Source organism: Syngnathus leptorhynchus, chromosome 11, assembly GCF_054491065.1.
Source record: "Syngnathus leptorhynchus isolate UIUO chromosome 11, UIUO_Slep, whole genome shotgun sequence".
Classification (NCBI taxonomy): Eukaryota; Metazoa; Chordata; class Actinopteri; order Syngnathiformes; family Syngnathidae; genus Syngnathus; species Syngnathus leptorhynchus.
Genome location: NC_141205.1, coordinates 7,517,167 through 7,539,415, shown reverse-complemented (window position 1 = coordinate 7,539,415; position 22,249 = coordinate 7,517,167). Strand labels below are relative to the sequence as shown.

General features: G+C 41.6%; 2 protein-coding genes across 2 annotated transcripts in view; both read left to right on the top strand.

The window, feature by feature from the left end:
* col7a1 (collagen, type VII, alpha 1) overlaps nucleotides 1–15,770 on the top strand; it is a 35,759-nt gene extending 19,989 nt beyond the window's left edge. The window contains exons 69-114 of the mRNA XM_085923856.1: nucleotides 103–138; nucleotides 212–247; nucleotides 327–374; nucleotides 456–491; nucleotides 1,105–1,215; nucleotides 1,288–1,497; nucleotides 1,579–1,614; nucleotides 1,791–1,835; nucleotides 1,910–2,026; nucleotides 2,122–2,193; nucleotides 2,274–2,318; nucleotides 2,503–2,538; nucleotides 3,627–3,662; nucleotides 3,848–3,892; nucleotides 4,014–4,046; nucleotides 4,149–4,211; nucleotides 4,336–4,371; nucleotides 5,109–5,189; nucleotides 5,283–5,351; nucleotides 8,928–8,963; nucleotides 9,066–9,125; nucleotides 9,210–9,254; nucleotides 9,317–9,352; nucleotides 9,635–9,670; nucleotides 9,733–9,792; nucleotides 9,874–9,999; nucleotides 10,071–10,142; nucleotides 10,220–10,255; nucleotides 10,343–10,402; nucleotides 10,474–10,518; nucleotides 11,219–11,254; nucleotides 11,404–11,439; nucleotides 11,699–11,755; nucleotides 11,828–11,899; nucleotides 11,979–12,050; nucleotides 12,177–12,212; nucleotides 12,308–12,388; nucleotides 13,413–13,466; nucleotides 13,725–13,778; nucleotides 13,846–13,908; nucleotides 13,972–14,034; nucleotides 14,116–14,232; nucleotides 14,783–14,860; nucleotides 15,232–15,285; nucleotides 15,382–15,430; nucleotides 15,638–15,770. Of these exons, the coding sequence (XP_085779982.1) occupies nucleotides 103–138; nucleotides 212–247; nucleotides 327–374; nucleotides 456–491; nucleotides 1,105–1,215; nucleotides 1,288–1,497; nucleotides 1,579–1,614; nucleotides 1,791–1,835; nucleotides 1,910–2,026; nucleotides 2,122–2,193; nucleotides 2,274–2,318; nucleotides 2,503–2,538; nucleotides 3,627–3,662; nucleotides 3,848–3,892; nucleotides 4,014–4,046; nucleotides 4,149–4,211; nucleotides 4,336–4,371; nucleotides 5,109–5,189; nucleotides 5,283–5,351; nucleotides 8,928–8,963; nucleotides 9,066–9,125; nucleotides 9,210–9,254; nucleotides 9,317–9,352; nucleotides 9,635–9,670; nucleotides 9,733–9,792; nucleotides 9,874–9,999; nucleotides 10,071–10,142; nucleotides 10,220–10,255; nucleotides 10,343–10,402; nucleotides 10,474–10,518; nucleotides 11,219–11,254; nucleotides 11,404–11,439; nucleotides 11,699–11,755; nucleotides 11,828–11,899; nucleotides 11,979–12,050; nucleotides 12,177–12,212; nucleotides 12,308–12,388; nucleotides 13,413–13,466; nucleotides 13,725–13,778; nucleotides 13,846–13,908; nucleotides 13,972–14,034; nucleotides 14,116–14,232; nucleotides 14,783–14,860; nucleotides 15,232–15,285; nucleotides 15,382–15,430; nucleotides 15,638–15,654 (2,742 nt within the window). The 3' untranslated portion in view covers nucleotides 15,655–15,770. The remainder of the gene's footprint in view (nucleotides 1–102; nucleotides 139–211; nucleotides 248–326; nucleotides 375–455; nucleotides 492–1,104; nucleotides 1,216–1,287; nucleotides 1,498–1,578; nucleotides 1,615–1,790; nucleotides 1,836–1,909; nucleotides 2,027–2,121; nucleotides 2,194–2,273; nucleotides 2,319–2,502; nucleotides 2,539–3,626; nucleotides 3,663–3,847; nucleotides 3,893–4,013; nucleotides 4,047–4,148; nucleotides 4,212–4,335; nucleotides 4,372–5,108; nucleotides 5,190–5,282; nucleotides 5,352–8,927; nucleotides 8,964–9,065; nucleotides 9,126–9,209; nucleotides 9,255–9,316; nucleotides 9,353–9,634; nucleotides 9,671–9,732; nucleotides 9,793–9,873; nucleotides 10,000–10,070; nucleotides 10,143–10,219; nucleotides 10,256–10,342; nucleotides 10,403–10,473; nucleotides 10,519–11,218; nucleotides 11,255–11,403; nucleotides 11,440–11,698; nucleotides 11,756–11,827; nucleotides 11,900–11,978; nucleotides 12,051–12,176; nucleotides 12,213–12,307; nucleotides 12,389–13,412; nucleotides 13,467–13,724; nucleotides 13,779–13,845; nucleotides 13,909–13,971; nucleotides 14,035–14,115; nucleotides 14,233–14,782; nucleotides 14,861–15,231; nucleotides 15,286–15,381; nucleotides 15,431–15,637) is intronic.
* A 654-nt stretch (nucleotides 15,771–16,424) lies between these two features.
* Nucleotides 16,425–18,121, top strand: LOC147049225 (uncharacterized). Its single transcript, XM_085924570.1, has 5 exons — nucleotides 16,425–16,555; nucleotides 16,751–16,876; nucleotides 17,306–17,458; nucleotides 17,559–17,741; nucleotides 17,833–18,121. The coding sequence occupies exons 1-5, from the start codon at nucleotides 16,516–16,518 to the stop codon at nucleotides 17,859–17,861; spliced, it is 531 nt and encodes a 176-aa protein (XP_085780696.1). The 5' UTR covers nucleotides 16,425–16,515; the 3' UTR covers nucleotides 17,862–18,121.
* The last annotated feature ends 4,128 nt before the right edge of the window (nucleotides 18,122–22,249 follow it).

Genomic DNA, 22,249 nt, shown 5'->3' with positions numbered 1-22,249 from the left:
AGTATGAGGTGATTAGATTTAAAATGAAAAATCACCACACTGATATGAATCTCAAGTGCAGTCATCAAAAACCAACATTTGTCATTCCGCTCCATCCTTTAGGGTGTCCCGGGAATACCCGGAGCTGCTGGCGCTCGAGTAAGTTGTCCTCATTTGCCTTGAATCAGTGAACACACGAGTCTTCTTTTTGATGTGAACTTTCTTGTCCCAGGGTGAAAGAGGTCCTCCTGGTTTTAAAGGTGACATTGTAAGTTCCGCTTACACTGAACGTGCAATGTTGGTGAATTTGCATCCTGTGTTGACGTCCGGGTGTTTTGTCTTTTTAGGGGGATCCGGGTGAGGACGGAGCTCCTGGCAAACCTGGAACTGCAGTGGTAACACATTTGCATTTGTATTTCAATTATTATTATTTATTTTTTTTGTGGGGTAAATGTTTCTGTTTTTGCAACTACCAGGATGTACAGAAGGCACTGGGCATCCTTGGAATTCAGGTATGTGAAGTAATTCTATCCATCCGTCCTCTATTTTTAATCGAATGTTACTTTTGGAGCAGCCAAGTCAAGTCTAGTCAAGTCAGCTGACAAAATATAATTGATTTATGGGTGAAAATAGATTAGCTTTACAACGTGACATCTGTTTTGCAATGCTTTGATTGTGTGTGTAAAATCTCTTCAATCGCATTAACTTGAGTTTTAATGGTCAATCAGAAAATGAAAAATGGGATTCGTAGCGATTAGACTAAGCTTGTTGCCTTGGACCAAAATTGTTCACTGATGAGTATCATAATTCATACGCCATCCCTTTGATTAAAGATAACCTCGACTGCTCTGATTCTTAACAACGCATGAAATCATTTTTTTGTGAGCAAAATGCAATTTTTCTGAGTTTCTCCCACCGATATTCTCCTCCAAAGGTGCTTTTAAACCACTCGGCCACCTTAAATTGTTTCTGAACTCAACAGCTGAAAAAGTTGCACAAAGGAGACTGATTACAAGCAATTTTCAAGCTGCTGAGATGGAATGGAATCGGCCGGTTGAAATCATTTCACAGTTCGGCACCTTTTGCAGACGCTCTTCATGGCCTTTTGTTCTGCTGTCCATACAGGTGTCTGACCTGAAGGCGGTTGTGGACAGTAAGGACAAAGCTCCACTGACACAAAGAGGTGAAAAAGGAGACAGGGGTGAGACGGGTCTGAGGGGAGCATCTGGTACAGATGTAAGTACAACTTGGATAATGATAAAGAACCAAGTGGAATTGTATCTAATATTTTTATTCATCTGACCACAGGGGGCACGGGGATTTCCAGGAGACAGAGGCCCAAAAGGGGAACAAGGAGAGAGAGGGCCACTGGGAGCACCAGGGCCCCCGGGGAGAGCCATTGTAGAGCAAGGGCCGCTGGGACCTCCGGGGCCAGCCGGAGAGCCAGGAAAGCCGGGAATTCCAGGCGTTCCAGGACGAGCTGGAGAACTTGGAGAGGTTGGGAGACCGGGGGACAGGGTAAGGAAGGACATAAGGTGCAAGGACTTTTGTATTGGATGAAAGATGATTCTTATATTGTTGTGCACGTCTGTGTTTCAGGGTGAAAGAGGAGAGAAAGGAGATAAAGGTGAAACTGTAAGTGGAGGAAATTGATGGATTTGACTTCTATGCACATCACACTCATGGTGATAGGGGGGAGTTTGCAGTTAACACTTTTTTTTTTCTTGAGAGTAGGACATGATAAATATTTTTCCCTCATACTTCCCCTTTAAGATGTCTCCATTAGGATAACAATGTTTTCTCCTCATCAGGGTAAACTGGGACTTACAGGCCTGCCTGGTCCACCTGGTCAAAAGGTGAATTTATTGTTGATGCACTTTGACCCTTGATATTCAGTACTTATTAAACACGTTTTTTTTTTTCACAACAGGGTGCATCTGCTGACTCGGTACTAATTGGTACACCTGGCACCAGAGGTCCTCAGGGAGTTGCTGGACCGAAAGGAGACCCTGGTGCTCCTGGGCAACCGGGAGCCAAAGGTGACCGGGTAAGATTTACGCACAGTAGAATTAAATTCCTCGTCAGGCTGTGCCACATTTCATCTCGACGTGTTTCTAAATGCTGAGTCATCGCGACTTGCAGGGCTTTGAAGGACCTCGCGGTGATAAAGGAGGTAGAGGCGAGTCTGGAGAGAAAGGAAATAATGGCTTACAAGTGAGCTGACATTTTTGTGCCATTGTATGAATGAAAATATGTTTTTGTTTCTAGTAGTTATATGTGGGGTTTTATTTCAGGGAATATCAGGAGAACCTGGTAAACCCGGTCAGGATGGGAAACCGGTAAGTACAGGAGAATTGGAGTAGTATGAGTTGAAATTACTTTGTGTTTTGTTTTGGATTTCCTTTATGCACCAAAACTAATTTGATAGCAATTGAGTGATGACTACAAGTTCAATTATGTTTGCCAAGCTGTGAAAATTATTTCTTCACAATCTTTGATTTCTTTCCCACTATGTCGAAACAGGGTCCAGCCGGGCTCGCTGGTCCTCGAGGAGTACCGGTGAGTACAAGTCTAAGCATCTTGACAATAACCACTAGAATTAAGTCAAGTATTATGGATTATAATATTATATCTATAAAAGTAAAAACTAATACAAAATAAACAAAATAAAGTATTTCAAAAAACAAATAACTGAATTGAAAAAACAAAATCAAGGCAATATCAGAATGTTGAGCTTCAAAATAGTTTTGCTTCTATGGATTTTTAGCCAGTCAGGACTCTCATTCAATTTTTCATCAACATCTGTCGCTGAGCTCTTTTTTTTGTTTTTTTAATTCCTCACTCTCTATACCACTTTTACCACTTGCATGAGTGGCAAGATTTTCCATTTATGAAATGTGACTTTGTAGCCTCCCCGGGCAATCTCGACATGCTTATTATTGAGCCGTGCACATCGTGTTCCTCTCCGACAGATTTCACCACTTTAATCTTTCTATTTGTATTGGAAGTAGCTCCAAAAGTGACAGGCTCTTCTTGAAATATTAATGACGACCACCCTGGTCCCCAAGGCATTGCTGTCAAACTCACCTATTTTCAGCTTTGAGTTGTTTTGCGTGTATTTTTTTTTATTTTTTTTATGCAAAACACCACATTTGATTTGATGAGATGACACGGAAATCGGCCTACATGAAGACTTACTAATCATATCTCCAGGATTTACCGCGTCTTTGGGGGGGGGGATGTTGCTTCAATTTGGATGCAGTCCAAATACATGTTGCTGTCACTTGGCTCTGCTACTTGTGCATGCTGAGCTTGCTCTTGGCTTTTCCCCTATTGCAGCTCTGCAAAGCTTATCTATGAGTGCTTGTTTGTTTGTTGACATTGCTCATCCTCTATGCAGACCCAACTGTTGTAAGTCACATGACTTTTACATTATTACTCATAAAATGTTTTTTTTCTTCTGTTCATGGAAATGTATTACATGTTTTATCAATGTCACCTTGAGGTTCTTTTAATATTACAGATGTGTTCTGATTTTAATTACATATCTCCCCGAGTCAGTTATTGTTCTATATTTTATGATTATTATTATTATTTATATTTGCATACCGTAATGTGATCTTTTCTTGTATTTATTTTACTCTTAGGGAAATCCAGGGGAGCCTGGCATCAGGGGCTTAAGTGTAAGAACACGCACACCTGAATGCTTCTTCAGTTCTACATTTTAAGTGTACAGATTTAAAATATTTCCACCAAAATAGCCTTTTGAATTAAAGGAGTAACCAATTCAACAAACAGGAAGAATAGTGCTAACCCAATCCAACTTTTGACAATCTTTTAATGTGTTTGCACTTTATGTTTCTATCAGGGCTCCATTGGTCCAAATGGACTTCCTGGTCCACCAGGTGTGAAGGTAAAATAATAAGTTTTCTTTTTTTTTTTTTTGCATTACCGTACAGCAAATAATGTTTGTGCTCTAAAATGATATTTTCTTCTGAGTGCAGTCATAAAATGATGTGAAATGTGTTTCACAGGGTAATCAAGGAGAACCAGGGCTTGGTGTTCAGGTATGGCACCATTTTGTTTTATTGGGGGATTTTTTTTTCAATATTCCAGAAGCTTCCATATAACAATTCAGAGTCCTAGTGAATTTATCACCATCCTTGCAGGGTCCTCCCGGTGCTCAAGGCAGCACAGGGCTGCCAGGAAATCCGGGTCCTCCAGGAGCCGCAGTAAGTGTTTCCTATCAGCGACTCTGTCACTCCAAGCAAAATGTTCTCATTTCCTCATGAAATTCACTGTAAGTCTCAGTGTTGGTGTGTTTTGTCATACTGCTGTATTTATTTCCTCCTGCAGGGTCCACAGGGGCCTTCAGGCTTGTCAGGGCAGGTGGTAAGTATGCAGCGTTGAGCATGCTGCTACTGCATTGTGGTATTTAGTGATGAAATAATGGCTGCTTGTTTTGTTTTTTTGTTTTTTAAGCTTGGGAGTAATTAGACATAAAAGCCAGTAATAGTGTTCCAGTTTGTTTGCTTTAATTCCCCAGCTAATCTTATAGTGTGAATTATGTTGCTAATATATGTCTCAAAAACATTTTTTAATAAGTATTACTTGTTATTTATAATGTGTGACTGCTAAAATTTTGTTTTTTAATTAGGGCATGGATTGCACAGCTAAATACAATAAATAAGTAAATGGACTAGCATGCAAAACTAAATCAAAGTATATTTTTTTAGTGTCCGAACCCTCTCTTCAGAGCACAGCTATACTTCCCTAAAGCACAGCTCAAATAATCTAGGATATGATTAAAGTCAGATATGACCACTCCCACAGTGGTGCAGCCTACCCTTTTGCTGATGGACCAACATTGGCATGGAGTTATGCCTTGCGCTGGTCCATGAAATTAGACCCCCAAGTCTCAATACTTTTTTTTTTTTTCAAGGTTGGTCCCTGTATTGTAGATGAAGTCAGAATTATCATTTGATTCAATATTATATTTTTGGATCCAGAGAGTCTTTACTACATAATATAAGGAGTCTCATTAGTGCTGTAGTTCCAAACAAACAATGACAGCTGTACAAATGATGCTGAGAGTCATCAAGTAAAAATAAACATTTGGTACCTCATAGGGTGAAGCAGGAAAGCCTGGGGTACCTGGAAGAGATGGAGTGTCTGGGAAAGATGGATTACCAGGATTGCCAGGGAAGCAGGTTTGTGTGTGAGAGTGTGTGTGTGCTCACTGTATTCATGTGTCTTGTGTCGTTTATGTAGTTTTGCCTCTCCTAACTATTTCTAATCCTCAGGGCATTGTTGGCCCTCCAGGTCAGCCGGGCTTCAAGGGAGAGCAGGGAGACAGTGGTCCTCCAGGGAAGGTAAGAATACATTGCAATAGTTTGTGCCCTGCCAGGTTATATTGGGCAAGATCCAAGCGGCATGATGATTTAACACCCGAAGTCATAAAATAGCATCTCTGCGGTGCTATTATTAGGATCCTGCAGTGATCGTTTTGATTTGATGCACAGCGCTTCGTGGTCTTCCTTCAGGGGGGGCATTGGCCTGGCTGCTGCTGTTTGTCCAAATGATGATGATGATGATCATGTTGAGTCAACACTCTGTTCTGTAAAAGTTCCCGAGCTGGCTCGGAGCTCAACTGTTCGCTCTACTAGGCAGTGTACAAAGTACTAAACCTTGCTATTATGTTTTCTGATCATCTGCATTTGGAGCACAAGGTCTCATTCAGGATAGTGCACATTGATGTGCATGGCAATTTGACTAAACAAGGACAGATGGACATTTGTTTTAATTGGTGAGAAAATTGATTATGCATAACAGTATTTCTACTTACTGTAATATTAAATGTCTGTTAATCCACTTATCTGAAAAGTTTTTTGAAAATTCTAAAAGGCTGCAAAGGCTCCACAAAAATATCCCACTTTATTATTATTATTTTTATTATTATTGCTATTATTACCTTTATTATTATTCTATTTATTTGTTTATTCATTAAGCTTTCAACAAGCCACTTTCATTTTTTTTAATTTTAATCAGGATTTGGTGGCAGTAGATATTTTGTTTCTAGTCAACATTACTTTTTGCTGCACCTTTGGCCAGTTTATGACTTCATACTGCTTAGTGAGCCAAAATCACATGTTGCTAAAATGAAATTACACCCGAGAACTGTGACCACAATCCCATTAGTGTCCCGGTGATGTGTTACCGCTATAAAGTGAAGTAGGCTGCGCATTTCTCCCACTCACGACCGAGTACGGTGCGCTCCATACTTGTCGGGGCCTCCTGCCGCCCTCCAACAGGGCAACAGTTACCAATTGGAAATAAACCTTTTGAATTAACACTAGCTGTAACACATACCAGAATATCTGCTTACCTCTCAGCAGGCGGTCTTGTTTGCCTGTGTAAAAGTAAACCGTTTAATTGTTCAAAACAATTCCCCCCCAGTCTACTGTACTGTGCATTCAGATTTTGTTTGTTTTTCATTTACTTGCTGCATCCAAAAACAAACCGATGAGCCGTGAATGTGTAGTTCAGCCTTTTGGGCCTTCATGGACAATTTGCCCTGCTACTAATAAGAATTTCGAGATGGAATGTTGTACAATGTCACAAGCTGTCTTGTTGCCAAAAGCCAAATCTTAGCGTGGGTGACAAACAAACAACACATCTGGTGGTTCGGAATGTATTTTTCCAGGCAAATAACACGTAAATCTCTCTCCTGCTGTTGTCATATGTACGACTCTTCAGTATTCAGTTAACCTGCAAAGCACATTACACAGCACCTTCACTCATCCACAATTCTTCGCACTGTTACGCCTTTGAAATTGAAAGCTGACTCTGGAGAATGGTGGCCTTGCTCTGCTTTTGACACTCCGCATTAAAATGGCTGCAGACATCTTTTGGGAAATTGACTTGGGCCTCTTCTAATTCTGTCATTAAATCTCTAAATTAAACTCAGGCAGAGTTAAAGTGCCAATCAAGGTCACAAATATTGATCTACAATAAATCATACACATCTGCTGCATTCTCCATCCTTGTATTAGACTCCAAATGAATCAATATGACATATGCCAGTGTCAATTATCGCTTAACCTGATCTTTCTTTAGAAAGGAGGAAATGTGTTAGCGGCATGCATCTGGTTGTAAAAATGACTCATACTAAATTACTACGTAGTCATCATTTTCTCAAAAGCTGCAGCGATTGATTCCCCTCTGCGTGAGCCACAAGCCATCAAAACTTCAAAGCCTACAGCATTGACACACACACACGAGCCAAGTTGAGAGCACACTCAGGCAGATTTTGTGATGCATGCAGTGGCACATAATTGATGTTGATTCGCAAGTGAGGGGTTGTCTGAGGCCTTCAATATGAAATTGCTTGGTTGCTTTCTAAAATGTTTCTCCTTAGCTCCCATTTCCACAGCTGAGAACAATACAGATCAGTCGGCAGTGTAATTCATTGGGATTCTATTATCACTTTTTGACACCCCTCTTTTTGTCTGTAAAGTACCGTATTTTCCGGACTATAAGGTGCACCTAAACACATAAAATTTTCTCAAAAGCCTACAGTGCACCTTATACTCCGGTGTTCCTTATATATGGACCAAATTCCTACATTTAAACTGGCCCGAAGCATTGTGTCATGAAATCAATCATAAGTGGCCCGCTGAATACTATGAATCATGAATCAAAAAGACTATGGATCATTGTTTTGTGATTACAAAGTAATTTGTTACGTCTGAAGTTGAAATAAAAAAGATAAAATGGAGAATCATTTGATTTGGATTAAAGATCTGACATGATGCATTAATGGTGCGCCTTATAGTCCCGTGTGCCTTATATAAGGACAAAGTTTTCAAACGGGCCATTCATTGAAGGTGCGCCTTATAGTCCGGTGCGGCTAATAATCCGTGAAATACGGTACCAAAAGGGAGGAGCTTAACAGACTCCACTTTTCCGAGAGGTTAAAGGAAGGCACTGATAGATGCGATTGAGGATGATAGTTTTCCTGAGATGAGCTTGCAATTGACGCATTTCGCAATAAAATCAAAGTAGTAACTTAATTTGCGTTAGTGGTCCACATAAAATGATGCGGTGGGCTGGACCCGACCCCCGAGCCTTGAGTTTGACACCCGAGCCCAACCTGTAATATTACAGCCACAATTTAACAAACAAGAGCTCATCATAATACTGAGGGGTGTACAATATTGGTTAACTAGTTCCAGACACATAGAACTACAATCACAAAAATAAACATATTGTTAAATTAATCTTGACAGTCTCAATAAGTCTCTTCTATTAGATCTTATTAACTGCTCGCTGATGGAATGTGTAAAGGTTTGCGATTCGTCCTGCTGTACTTTATATTCTAGTTTAATGCAGTACCAGGCTTGCCCCCTTGTTTGTTCTGCTGACGTGACCCCTGACGAGCGTGTTGAGTGGCCTCCTCACAGATGAGCGCCTCGGGCTCAGCACCTTGGACAGAGCCAGCGCAATGCTGTCAGGCAGTTCAACAGTTTGATAAATTACCTGCGACACCCATTTCACTAGCGTGTACCTCCATTTTGTTCCACCAACCAATATTTAGAGAACATACAGCTGGTAGGATTGTGAACCTGCCCTTGAGTTTTGGCGTCTATGTTTTTCCCGCAAAAGATTGATTATACTAGCAGGCGAACTTGAAATAATAACACGGTGATACTTGCAAGTGAACCAACTAAGTCTTCCAACAATGAACAAAAAAACTGAATAATTATGTTAACGCACACACTCAAGTGGCTGCAAAGATTGCCACCTCCGGAGAAGAAGCTAATTTTCAAATAATCTCCCACAGCTATATTGAAAAAAAGCTTTTTATTCTTTGAAAAAAAAAAGCAGCACCCCATTGAGCTTCTCAGGTAATTATGATCACATTATTCCACTTTTGTTCTCTCTACCAGGCAGTAGCAGGACCTCCTGGAGTCAAAGGAGAGAAGGTAAATTCATTTCCACATTCTTTAAATTGTCAATTGATTTGATAAACATCCAATCAAAAGATTGTTGAGGTTACGTAAATAAAACGCTTTCTTGGAATTCAGGGTCTTCCAGGAACAACGCTACCAGGAACTCCAGGAGAGCGAGGACTCCCTGGTGAAAAGGTAAGTGTGCGCACCTCGTCCTTGCCAAAAACGGTGGGGTCTGTAGGCGTATGTCCTTTCATAAATTCGTCATTTGTCTTTCAGGGTGGCCGGGGAGAACGAGGTCTTGCTGGCATCAGAGGCGAACGGGTGAGTGGCATCACGTGCACTGTAGATAATGAGTGACTTTGCTCATATGTTGTCATTATTAGGGTGAGGTTGGGGAAGCAGGACAGCCGGGAGAAAATGTGAGTATCTGTTCTCTTCTCATTGTCCACAATTTTTTTAAATTATTATTTCTAATTCAAATAACCCGGCTTTCTTATATATTCTGTAATTAAAATGAGCACAACATTGTCCTTTGAATGTGGCTAACAGTACAGTATGTTTTTGTTTTTTTTGCCATTGAACAAGTTAAACACCAAATAAGATGAGACATTTTTGGATATGCAGATTATTTTAATTTTGTTTTTACCAAATACTTGATGTTGCTACTCATGTCCATATATTTTATTTTTCTTGTCCCTTAGGGGGAACGAGGTCCTGCTGGACCAAAAGGAGATAAGGTCTGTTCTTTATTTTGTGTCCCTATCATCTGACTGGAAGTAGTGACACATTTTTGCTGCAGGGAGAAAGGGGCATAGGAATGTCAGGTCCAGCAGGTATCGTTGGACCACAAGGGTTAAAGGTGAGTAAACACATGTGACATATGGGCGCTATATGCTCCAGTCTTTTGGTTTAAGAAGCAACCTGTTTCTTGACTATAAAGGGAGATCCAGGTCTTCCCGGTTTAGCTGGTCCTCCAGGGCTGCAGGGAAAGTCTGGGGATATTGGGCCTCCCGGTCTGAGAGGAGAACATGGTGACCCAGGACCACCTGGACCACCGGGAGAGAGGGTGAATATTTTTTCTTTCAACTTTTTGAATGTCTTTGGTGTTGCTGTAAAAAAGCTTGTTGTCATTTTTAGGGTCTTCAAGGATTTCTGGGCCGGGCGGGAAATACCGGACCTCCTGGTCCTGTTGGACCTCCTGGGCAAGCTGTGAGTTTAGCTCCCATTTTAATTTAACTTTTAAAAAAAAGAAAAAAAAGCTCAGCCTTTCAAAACGTGTTTTGCAGGGTTCTCCTGGTGTCGACGGGACCAAAGGAGACAAAGTACAAAAATCCAACACACGGTTGTAACTAAAAAAAAAAAAAGCCAGTTGAGATTTATACAAATGTGCATATCGTTTATTTGACCAGGGAGAAACGGGACTTGGTGTGACGGGTCCAAGAGGAGAGAGAGGAGAGCCAGGAACAAGAGTAAAGATCTCTGCGATCTATCACACACTCATACACACTGATGTGATTTAATTTTTTTGCTCATATTTTAGGGGGAAGAAGGACGCCCGGGTTTGGATGGAGAGAGGGGCTTAACGGTGAGTTCATCCGTTTTTTCTATTATTGGCATGTTCTTCCATAACTTCAGTCATTGTTGAAATTTAAAATACAATGAAACCTGTAAGGTTGAATTCAATCTGTTTCAAGGGAAATTTAATCTAGCCATTCCATTGCCAAATTGTCACTCAGCATCCATCATAAAAAGTGGATGATTGAAAGTAACATTTGAAGTTGTCATATAAATGTTCATTGTAAAACGTACAAACAATAAATTGTTTGCCTGAATTTTTATGACTAACATCAAAAGAGAGATAAGTGCTCTCTCAGTGAGTCACTTGATGTCAAACTAAATGCAGCCCACTTTGGAGCGACCGCTTTGTGAGTTTAAAAGAAATAAATTATTCAAACGTCCTGTACTTTTCCATAATTTGATATAAACTTCTAATGCAGACAGTTGACTGGTAGTATCGATACCGGTTCGGTCTTGCCGATACCAGCAGGAAATCGATGGTATTGAGCGACACAACAAACGCTCTCTCACTGCATAAGGGGGGGGGGGGGGGGGGAAAGCTATTGTATATTTTACAATCAACGAGCCGTCTTTCCAGATTCATCTCAAATCAGATTTTTTATAAGCTGCAGCACAGCCTTAATGATGCTTTTCATTGCCAAACTCAATATAATTGTGTCTGTTCGTGTGTGTGTGCCCCCCACACCCCCACCCTCTCCATCCATCAGGGTCCACCAGGGATACGCGGTGCTCGGGGAGAGAAGGTGAATACTAATGACACTCGATCCTTTTCCCATTTGTTCCTGTCATCGTGCGAGCATCATCCCACGAGCATTCTTCTCATGTGAATTAAATTCCATTGACGTGCCAGGATGAAATGTTTTGCTATTGTTGTTGTTGTTTTTTTTCTCAGGGAGACGATGGCCTGCAAGGGAACAAAGGAGAGAAGGTGTGTGCATGTTAATGTCTAATAAGCGCCACTGCAGTGTTTTGCCCCGTCGCTCTCCCGCAGTGATTCATATGCATCAAGCCAAACAAACACGTTGGAGAATAAAAAAGAAAAAAAAAGAAAGAGTGAGGATGTAAGACAGACTGTGACTGACTGCTTCAGGAGATTAGAAAAAAAAAGTTCAGGAAGAGTTCAGGCATATGTTGTGGTGGGTTCACATGCAAATATTTTATTTCCAAAATGATTTCCTCAATTTTAGGGAGACACCATGCTGATTGGGGGACCTCCTGGAGAAAAAGGCAGCGGAGGAGAACAAGTCAGTACCAGTACCAAAAGGCTTTCCATATTGTTCAGTTCAACTCTTGACAAAACCGTCCTTCTATTTTAGGGTGACCGAGGGCCCAAAGGTGTGCAAGGAGAAAAAGGAGCAAAAGGTCAAGAGGGACCACCAGGAGAGCAGGTGAGCTTGCTAAGAAAATTCTAATCATAAAGTGTTAATTGAAAAAGAACCAAACTTATTTTTGTCATCTTATTTTCAGGGATTGAGAGGAGAGGCCGGCGAAAAAGGTTCCAATGGATTCCCCGGTGCTCGCGGTCCTGGCGGACAGAAGGCAAGCTACGGCGCTCCGCGCAGATGATCATTATAATTAACCTGCATTGGAAAGACAGACAGTTCTTGATGCAGATCATCATCATCTCTCTGCTCTAATTATTATAATTGTCACTTTTCTCCACAGGGAGAAGCAGGACCGGCCGGCGTGCCCGGTGAAGCGGTGGGTTTCATTACATACAAATATATTTCCAATTGTGCATTGAAAATGTTTGACAATATGTTCGGTTGTTGTGTTTCTTCTTCTTCTTCTTCCAGGGTTTGCCTGGAAAAGACGGTCTGCTCGGACGCAAGGGCGACAAAGGAGAGATTGGCATCGTCGGACTGAGAGGAATTAAGGTAGATTCGCTGATTTTAACTCGTGTGATATTGAGCATGGAACGTATTTCATGGGTGGATGATGCAACTGCATAACAGCTTGACATTGATCAAACTGAAGATAATGAATGTAAAATCTATCGACTGTAACAGAATAACAAATTAGCATAGAACGTGTTCAGGTCAACAATGTGGGTAAGGAAGAACATTTTCAGATTTTCCTCTTGGAAAATCAGTATGTAAGCAGTAAACCAGAGGCTCTGAACACTAAAGAAGGGTTCACACAGTCCAGGCACAAATGTGATTCTGCCATGCTGAGAGTCTAGTGGGCCTAGTTTGCTCCTTAAGCTGCATGAAAGGAGTCACTGTGATTGGCTGAAGTCGGCTGTGAACACTCCCACAGTAGCGCAGACATCCTTCTCGCAAGTGCTTGTCTGAGAAATTCCGTTGCTGCTGTGCAGAAATACTTTACGCACGACACAAAAGTTATGCCTGTCACAATGATAGAGGCCTGTAAGATACTTCTGACTAACAAAATAATATATATAATAATCGTAATATTCAGTACAAGAAACGTCTTAAAACCCGGATTCCTTGTTTGGATTATCTTCAGAAGAATACAAGCAGTTCAACAAATGCACTCAATTCTAGCTTTAGTTATGTAATTTTCAAAACATCCATATCGTAAACTAGAGTGTATTATCTGTACATTAAAGTATAATTTTATAGAATAACTGTGTGCCATTGTCAGGGTAGTCGCTGTAAATTGTCTGTTTCTCACCGTCTGCTGCTACTCTTTTGCCACTTTTATGTGTAAGTGCCCCCTCAATAACCATTATCATGTACAATTGTCATGTCCATTTGCTTTGTGAGATTCGCTAATGCCACGGAGGCTGATGCATGTGTGTGTGTGTGAAAGCAGACTGGGTGACCGTTGAAAGGACTGATGGCCCATGGATGGACGGCTTGGGTGTATTTTTATCCTCGTTGTTACTTAAAAGCCTCTCCATGTGTCTCGATATGATGAAGTTGTTTGCGTTTCCAGGGCGACCGAGGATCTAAGGGGCTTTGTGGAGGTGATGGACCCAAAGGAGAGAAGGTGAAGTATGAGGAGAAGAATAAGGGAAAACCGAAACCTCCTTCCCTGTCTGTTCTTTATACGTTAAATAGGTCAAACTTATTCTCACTTACTGAATATAAGTGGAAATTTCTGAGTTGGAAAACGTTACAAGGTGGCTTGATATTAACAGAATGGAAAAATATTTTATACATTTGAAAATATTTCTAACAATTTACCTGGCTAATAAACAATACAGAAATTTAGATTTGATGTAATGATCAAAATTTGTGTAATCAGGGGGATAATGGCTTCCATGGGCGACCTGGCCTACCAGGACGAAAAGGCGATCAGGTATGGCAACTAGAAAAACATCTTTTAGCTTCTGTTGGTGGCACCCAAAATGTCTTTTTATTTTCAGGGGGAAGTGGGCTCCTCCGGACCCCCGGGCATCCCGGGAAAAGAAGGAATAGTCGGCCCAAAGGTGTGTTTACTCATCTGACTAAAAGTGTTTTCATCAATCCAAAGCCCGCAATTGTCTTTGTAGGGCGACCGTGGCTTCGACGGCGTTGAGGGCTCCAAAGGAACTCAGGGCGACAAAGGTGAAAGGGTGAGGGAGAACGTCCACCACCTAAAAGTTTTCTTCACTAATATCAGGACGTATATAATGAAGTGCGCCTTTAAAATACAGGGGCCGTCTGGCATCCCTGGCCCCCCGGGGCCTAGAGGAGCGGACGGTGCACCTGGACTGACAGGCCCCCAGGGAACGGCTGGTGCCAAAGGCCCTGAAGGACTCCAAGGACAGAAGGTGATAAGTCACAATTTGATGATCTCAACAAGCCGGATAGAACGTCAACAATGGGACAGAAAAAAAAAAGCGACATGAGAGTTGCAAAAGTCGAATGTTTTGCTTGTGCTTTGTCGCGGCTCCCCGAGTGTTTTCTCTCATGTCGTGATTGACGGTTCGATAAGCCCTGACTTTGACCCTCTTGTCTCCGTCATCATCGAACTCATAAATAAAAAAGCTCTCGACAGGGAGAGCAATATCTCTCTTATGATTGCACGTGCTTTCACAGTGAGAGGCAAGGTTTTCTTTTTTTAGTTCCTCCTGAAAGCACGACGTTGAACTTCACCTTGGAAAGAGATTTAGTTGGCTAAACCGACAGAGTGCTTTTAGAGTTTTCATCATTTATTACTAGTTTGTGTCATGCGCCGAGCACAATGAGGATGTTTGAAGGCGTTATGTGAATTTCATGTATTTAAGGATGGCACGGCTACAGCTTCTGGATGATGAGTCATCTATCTTCATGGCGGCTTGACTTGTAGCAATCATTGTTTTTTTCTATTTTCTGCATTAGGGAGAAAGAGGACCTGTTGGTCCGGCCGTGGTGGGTCCACGTGGTGTTCCCGGGATCCCAGGGGAACGCGGAGTAGTGGTTTGTCCTTTTTTTTTCTTTCCATTTATAGTTCGCTTCAATAATGACTTTGTAATGGAAATTGGAAGCCAACGCGAGTGGATAATTGAATCAGCAACTGCTTTAGATGCACGTCACAGAAATGACCCATCTATTGCCTCTGTGAGCTTCTCAGCTTCACATTTGATGTGTGTCTGCTGCATTTGTGCGCCTCTAATCCTGTTTATAGCCAATTACAGGATATTATATCAGATCTATTTCAAATTCTGAAGAGGCGTGATCCTGAATTAACCTTTCACTTTGACTTTGCATTTAGTCGAGTGTCTAATGAATGATTGCGCTGCAGGCCGCTCTGTGGGTTGTGCACGTTCTAATACCTGTCCATGTTGCAGGGGGAAATGGGCACAGATGGAGCCAAGGGGGAACGAGGAGAGCCAGGCATGACGGTCAGTCCTCGAGCCCACGGCGATAGCATGATCAAGACAATCCGGTTGTGACCCTTTTCAGTGTTTCATTATTTCCCCGTCTTATTTGCGATTCAGGAGACTGAGGTCAGAGAGTACGTACGCACGGAAATGAGTCAGCACTGTGGTGAGTCTTGGCTGCTGCTTGCATTGCTAATTCATAGGTGTGCTGTCCCCAAATTGAACTTGAGCAAAGATGGCTGCGTATGACTCAACTGCCACAACATAAGCATTACCGAACTGCGTCGGTGTCACCATGCTTTTGAACTGACTTTTTTTTTTCATGTTTTGCTCTCCTCCGGTTCTTCGTCCTGTCCATCTGTCGGTCGCGCAGCGTGTGGAGGTGAGTGAGTCGTCGGACGGCGGCACGAGAGGAAGGAGGAGACACGTTGTGATTCAGCATGACTCATATTGCACATACAGTGCACTTGTCCAAACTGATTCAAAAACATCTCTATATTATGGCAATCCAATGATTGATGCGGAAACACCTTCGATTTTATATTTAAACTTAATCATAATATTTGAAGGGGCTGCAATTTTTCATTTCAAAAAACCTGTAAAATGCAGCCCAATTTCCTTGATGATCCAATTTTAGATAACCATGATCAACATTATGTGGCTATTTAACATAAATCCCAAAACCTTTTAATAGCTATGTTGACACAATTATCTCATCGATTGCCTTTGTAATGAAGCTTTGTTATTATCTAATTATGCTTCATTTTGATTTGGTGTTCATTTAAAAATAACCTAATTATTGATTAGTGTATAACAGTGTATACAATTCTGACGATGTGTATAATTAGCAAAATCCATTTCAAGGAGAAAGAGAGATTCATGGCTAAAAATAAACCCGGTAGTTAATCAATATGCATTACAACTTTGAATGAAGCCAAATCAATCATTTCAGCCATGATTTATTTATTGCCACTCACTCACACAGCGCTTAATAATGTGCATCCAAGCAGCTTGCACCATGCACTGCAAAGCCGTTGCATGTCGTTCAGGTGTCACAAAACGGCGAGATGACTTTGGTGGGGTGATTGGGTTCATGTTTTGAGTTTCTCAACTTTTCTTTGTGCCCTTCTGGTGGAAACACTTACCCGTTCCGTCTCTCCACTCTTGTCTGTTCTCCTTCGGTGGCACCTTTTATCCTCCGCGTCCTGGGTAGCTTTCTCGGCGTCAGATCCTGTCGCTCGCTCCCAGCCCATGGCAACGGAGCAACTCGCGGCCCGGAAAGCTGTGGAGGGTGAGTTTGTCCGTCCGTCCATCCGTCTGTCACCTGGCTTGTTGGCCTCTTGTCTTTTTATCTCTGCGTGTGCCTGCACTCACTGTTGGACTCAATCATTGGTGATCTTTTCTTATGAAGAAACCACAAGATTCCTTTGTGAATGTTAGGGAACAGGCAGGCGTGCGCTGATAGATTCACTTTCTGACATTTCAGGCCGTGAGCTGCGCGTGGTGATGAACACCAACGACCCCGACTACGAACACATCTACTCCATCGACAACTATGACGACCCCTTAGATGAGCTGCTGTATTTCCCTCCTGCTGACAATCACACTGACGGTATGAAACGTGGCCTGGAGCACTATATTTCAGTCATGGGGTGGGGGGAAGGGGTGGGGGGCAAATTGTTCTGGAGCAAGCAGACTTCAATGAGAAAATGGTCATCTCTCGCATTCAACTGTCAGTCTGGATGACACACAATGATAAAAAAGAAAACTTTAGATTGTTCATGTTTAGTCATTTAACATATATTTTTGTTTCTATTCTTTTGCTGACAAATTAAAAAATAACATAAAAATCTGTGGTAGTGTTAATAGACTTAAATAAATTAATAAATGGTTTTAAATAAATTAATAAATTGATGTTTGGTTTGCCGAGCATGTTTTTAGCTGTGCTACAAGCAGCTTATGTTTCATGATGCGTTCAGGGGCCTCTCTGAGAAACACGTTACAGCATCTTGATCCCTGTTGCAACCACGTGTTTCCGCAGATGAGCCCAACAAACAGAAAACGTTCAAAGTTGAAGCCCCCAAAAATGCACCCAAAGTTGTGAGAGTTGGTGGAGAAAGAGGAGGCAAAGTTCCACCTCTGAAACCACCCAAGACCAGAAAAGTCAGGGCCACCAAAAGAGCCCAAGGCGAAGGTAGGGAAGGTCGTAACCTCTTTGGGGAAACAATACACCTTATTTGATTGCAATTTGTACACCTTTTCTTTTTTTCCATGTTCGTAAACGTGCACTGCAGCTCCAGCAGAAGCGTGCCTGGTACCCATGGAGGAGGGCAACTGTACTCGCTTCACATTGCGCTGGTACTTTAACAGCCACGTCGAGGCATGCAGGCCCTTCATCTACAGCGGTTGCGGAGGAAACGACAACCGATTTGTTCACTTGGAGGAGTGTGAGGAGGTGTGCCTTGGCAAGTCTCAAGGTAGGCACACACACACAAACAAACACACACACACACGTGGGTGCACATTGTTGTTGTGCGAAGGCTAGTAAACGTTTCGACTGTACTTCAGGGTCTCCCTTGCTGCAAACATCCCGGTGATGGTGATCAAGTCCTTCTCAACACAGGATCATCATTCTTTCTATAGCTTTGAAATCATTCTATTGTTATATATATCAATGGTAAATATTTTTTTATTTATTATTTCACCATCAAAACACACTTGATCAATTTTTTTATCTTTATAAAATAGAAAAAAAGGCAACTACTATATTAGTCTTAAAATTATTTAAATACTATAAATACAATGTAACAATGATAACATTTCAATGTCATCTGCGGCTACACAAATAAATCATTTCAATGTGTGTGTGTGTGTGTGTGTGTGACCAATCGGGATGTTCCATTTCAGCATATTTCATTAATGAAAAGATTTTCTGCTTGTTGGCCACGACTGCTCGTGTCTTTGCCTTTCCATGCCGTCTTGCCCTCGCTTGATTTCCCCTGATGGGAGCATTCAGTGACTCCACATCCACTTGAGCATGCACACTTGTTCACCTGGCATGTTGACGTTTGACTGCTGGGCGGTAAGTTCATTTGAGAGAATCCAAATGTTTGGTTGCCAAAAAATGTAGGGTGACTTTTAATGGTTGTCAATTGGAGAAGTATTATGGTCACAACAGAAATAAAAGTTTGATATTACGTTATGTGCTATTTCATGTTTTGATAAACTCTGTATGAGTCCAAGAATTCACCTCTGCTGTTTTCACATGATAACTTATGTTAATCGATCAAATTATAAAGTTCTAAAGTGTCTTTGAACTGTTTTGATCTGGCGTGGCAGCAATATGCTTTCTATAGTTATATAGTTAGGAGGGTGCGGGTTCGATTCCACTTCCGGCCCTCCCTGTGTGGAGTTTGCATGTTCTCCCCGTGTCCGCGTGGGTTTTCTCCGGGCACTCCGGTTTCCTCCCACATCCCCAAAACATGCTTGATAGGCCGATTGAGCACTCCAAATTGTCCCTAGGTGTGAGTGCGAGTGCGAATGGTTGTTCGTCTCTGTGTGTGCCCTGCGATTGGTTGGCAACCAGTTCAGGGTGTCCCCCGCCTACTGCCCGATGACGGCTGGGATAGGCTCCAGCACGCCCGCGACCCCCGTGGGGACTAAGCGGTTCAGAAAATGGATGGATGGATAGTAAGAATATTATGGTAGTGTTTATTTTTTCCCTTTGTATGCCATAATCACATGGCACTTACACACACACACACACACACACACACACACACACACACACACACACACACACACGCACACACACACACACACACACACACGCTCCAAGATCTATTATGTGTTGCGCCAGCATTACTGTTGACGAATGCATGTTTACCGCTGTGCATTCAGCTTGTCTTCAGCGATTACTATGCAAAATACACAGAAGAGATATTTTCCCCTTTATGTATTTATGCACAGCAAAACAACTTGATTTGTGACATTACAAGCAATAAAGAATGTTTTGTGTCATGAAAGTCACTCCATAAATGTTTAGCTTGTTTTGGAAAAAAAAAATAGCAGCAGTCACTTATGTCAGGAGAATGTAAGCCAGTTTTAAATCACAAGTGGATCGTGTGAATGGAGCAATTTTGACTGGTGCAGCAGCTGTAATAACCTTCATCCATTTCATAATCTGGCTCGCTTTCATTTAATGTTTGGGGAAGTCAAGGTTATCGCGAGGGTAGTAAAATCCAACAAAAATTGGCTGTACTGTGATCTAATACCATTGAAGTGACTGCTCCCGCTTCATTTTGGATCCCATTGACGTTATTGTAATTTTCTAATAAAAGCCAAAGGTGGGCCTTAATATGGAGGTTTTGGACCTCTGCATAGAATGTAGAAACCACATTCAGCACTCTTCTTATTTTTCCACAGAGGTGGCAAAACTACTCACACTATGCTTTGGAAGTGAGTTTTAATTCATCAAAAATGTTTTGACCTGTTTAATAACACTAATTTCAAATTTATTGGCAAAAGTACATGTTATGTATTTAAAACGTCCAAATAGCCTAAGGAAAGGCCCTGCCAGTTTAATTGAAATGGGAATTTGCCTTAGGCAATGAATTAAACACAAACAGTTCAGCAATAACCTGTCGGCAGACAAATATGACTATTCGGTCATATCCGTATTAGTGCTGTATTGATGAGGTCTGAGAGGAGTTAAAACATAATTCTGAATTCATTTTGAGTTGTCGCTAATAGTATGATGTCCCTTTTTTCCACCTTTGTTATGATGACATAGCCAAAAACAAGCTTTTCAATGGTTGGCACGGTTCCTGAGTAAAAATAATGTGCAACATAACACAATTGTTATTGTGTCCATACAAGGGACTTTTTCAGATCTTCACGGTTATTAGATCTTGTGAGTAGGGGGCATGAACGAGAGTAGCCGGTTGCGAGAAAGAACTTCCATCGTGTACGTGTGTTTGTGTAAGACTTACTCCATTTTTCTCCCTGGTGACCTTGACTGTTTAATGCCTCAAGGTGACTGTTTGGCAGAAGCTTTGTAAGTAGAAGCTCACCAAGAGGCCAGCCAAAGTCTCTCTCTCGCTCTTTTTGCCTCCCCAGATTTTCCCTCCCACTCGCTACCCACTTGCCTCCACAAGTACAAAGGCTGTTGCTATAGCGATGAAATGTGCTCTGTTTCACTTTTAGCCTCTTGCTTCTATTAGCATACGATCCGCCTCAATTCCATCTTCCTTTCCATCCCGCTCGTCAAGTCACTTTTGCTTTGTGCGTGTCATATTGAGGGTCTGAGGCATCTCGTATGAAGGTGTTTCTCACGAGAAACAGGATTATCATAAAGCTGTCGCCAGCACGCTCCACCATGTTATGTTTGATCCTCCATACAGCAGTTGTGTGTCTTTTATTTGTGCACCAAGCTCAGCGTTTATACACGCTATTGATCTGTGAAGCCACGCTAACCTCTGTCGCTACTGGAGGAACTTTCAACAGGCTCAGCGTTATTTGTTTCTGTAATGCAATTAGAGCGTATACATGTTCGAGTTGTACTACAAAACTGTTACAAGGTGTTCAATGAAAAAGAAAACCTCCAACACGGCTAAACAAGCCCATTTTGGATGAGTACAAGTCATCAGGATGAGATTTTTTTTTCTTTTGTTACAAGTCACAAATCCTATGTTTTGAGATAAAAATATGTATTTGCTCATTAAAATGCATACAGGTTGGCAGCTCTGTGTTAACATCTCCCCAGCAATCAATTCCAATTTGTATGCTTAGTTTGCATTGATCCTCCCTGCAGTGCTAAATTCTGCTGCTAAATTGAGGTGTCAGATTCAGGAATAGTGGGGGAATAAACGCATAAGTGTAAAAATAGTACCAGGTGAAAAATGAACAAATTTACCAAATTTGAACATGGGAGGTTTTGACCTACCTTTATACACGTGATTAAAAAGCAAAGCGTGGAGAGTCTCTGTCACCAAAATGTCAGTGAATGGTTCAATTAGTCATTGGCAACATTTTGTGAAAATAAAATTCACAAAACCCACACTCTCTCCCTTGTTCCCTGAACATTTCTAAATGTGAATCTTATTCCAACATGCAAATAAGCTCTTCCTGGCTAACTTCCATATTCTATTCATTTTTCTATTTTGCTGTGTTGCTGGGTACATTTTTTTGGCAGCTTTCTTCACTACTAGCCAGTAATTGCCTCCCAGGGACTCCAATACATTGAGTGTAAAAGTTTTCCATTTCTTAAATTTTGCATTGATATGAGTTTTTATTTATGCTTATACTAGCGTTGGCACTCTCCTCCCTCACTTATTCTCTCACCCTGCCTGTGTACTCACTTGACCTCATCTTTCCATCTCCCCCTTCAAAATAGCCAAGTAGCTGATGTGTTGTTAGCTTTGTGTGTGGGGGTTTTTTTCCTCCCCAGAATGAGTCCGTTTTATGAGCATATTATCCTCATTATGGCTCTGATGAGCTGGCTGTCAGAATGGCTCACCATTATTAAAACGTACTCATGGGATATTTTAGATGCTGGATTAGCATATGTCATTTTTCATCTGCCCTCTTAAACTGTATTTCCATTCTGAGATATTTTTCTTATTTTGGAACCTGCACATTCCTCTCCCATTAGCACTCCTTCCATCTTCCCCCCTCTCTGCCGCCTATAAGCAAATCTCTAATCTGTAATTTAGCAGCTGGCTAGGAAACAGAGATTGCTAGAAATAAATCGTTATTGGAAGGAGCGGAAGCTGGAACGTCGGGCTTGTTGGGAACAGATGCAAGACCTTGATGTCTGCTGCAGTTTGACCCTTCTGATAACTTGTCGTATCACAACCACTTGTAGCATCTCGTGGGAAAGTATTAGCATACAAATACATCAAGAATGATTGCAACAACCTCATCTTCTCACACTTGCTTCATCATCCCTCTTCCATATTGACATGAACCCTTTGGAGATTGGTCA

What these genes read in the sequence shown, in the direction of transcription:
- LOC147049225 (XM_085924570.1), top strand. Translation starts at nt 16,516, where the DNA reads ATGGCAACGGAGCAACTCGCGGCCCGGAAAGCTGTGGAGG. An exon ending in CAAAAGAGCCCAAGGCGAAG is followed by an intron (nt 17,459 to 17,558) that starts GTAGGGAAGGTC and finishes CGTGCACTGCAG; the next exon opens with CTCCAGCAGAAGCGTGCCTG. An exon ending in GTGCCTTGGCAAGTCTCAAG is followed by an intron (nt 17,742 to 17,832) that starts GTAGGCACACAC and finishes ACTGTACTTCAG; the next exon opens with GGTCTCCCTTGCTGCAAACA.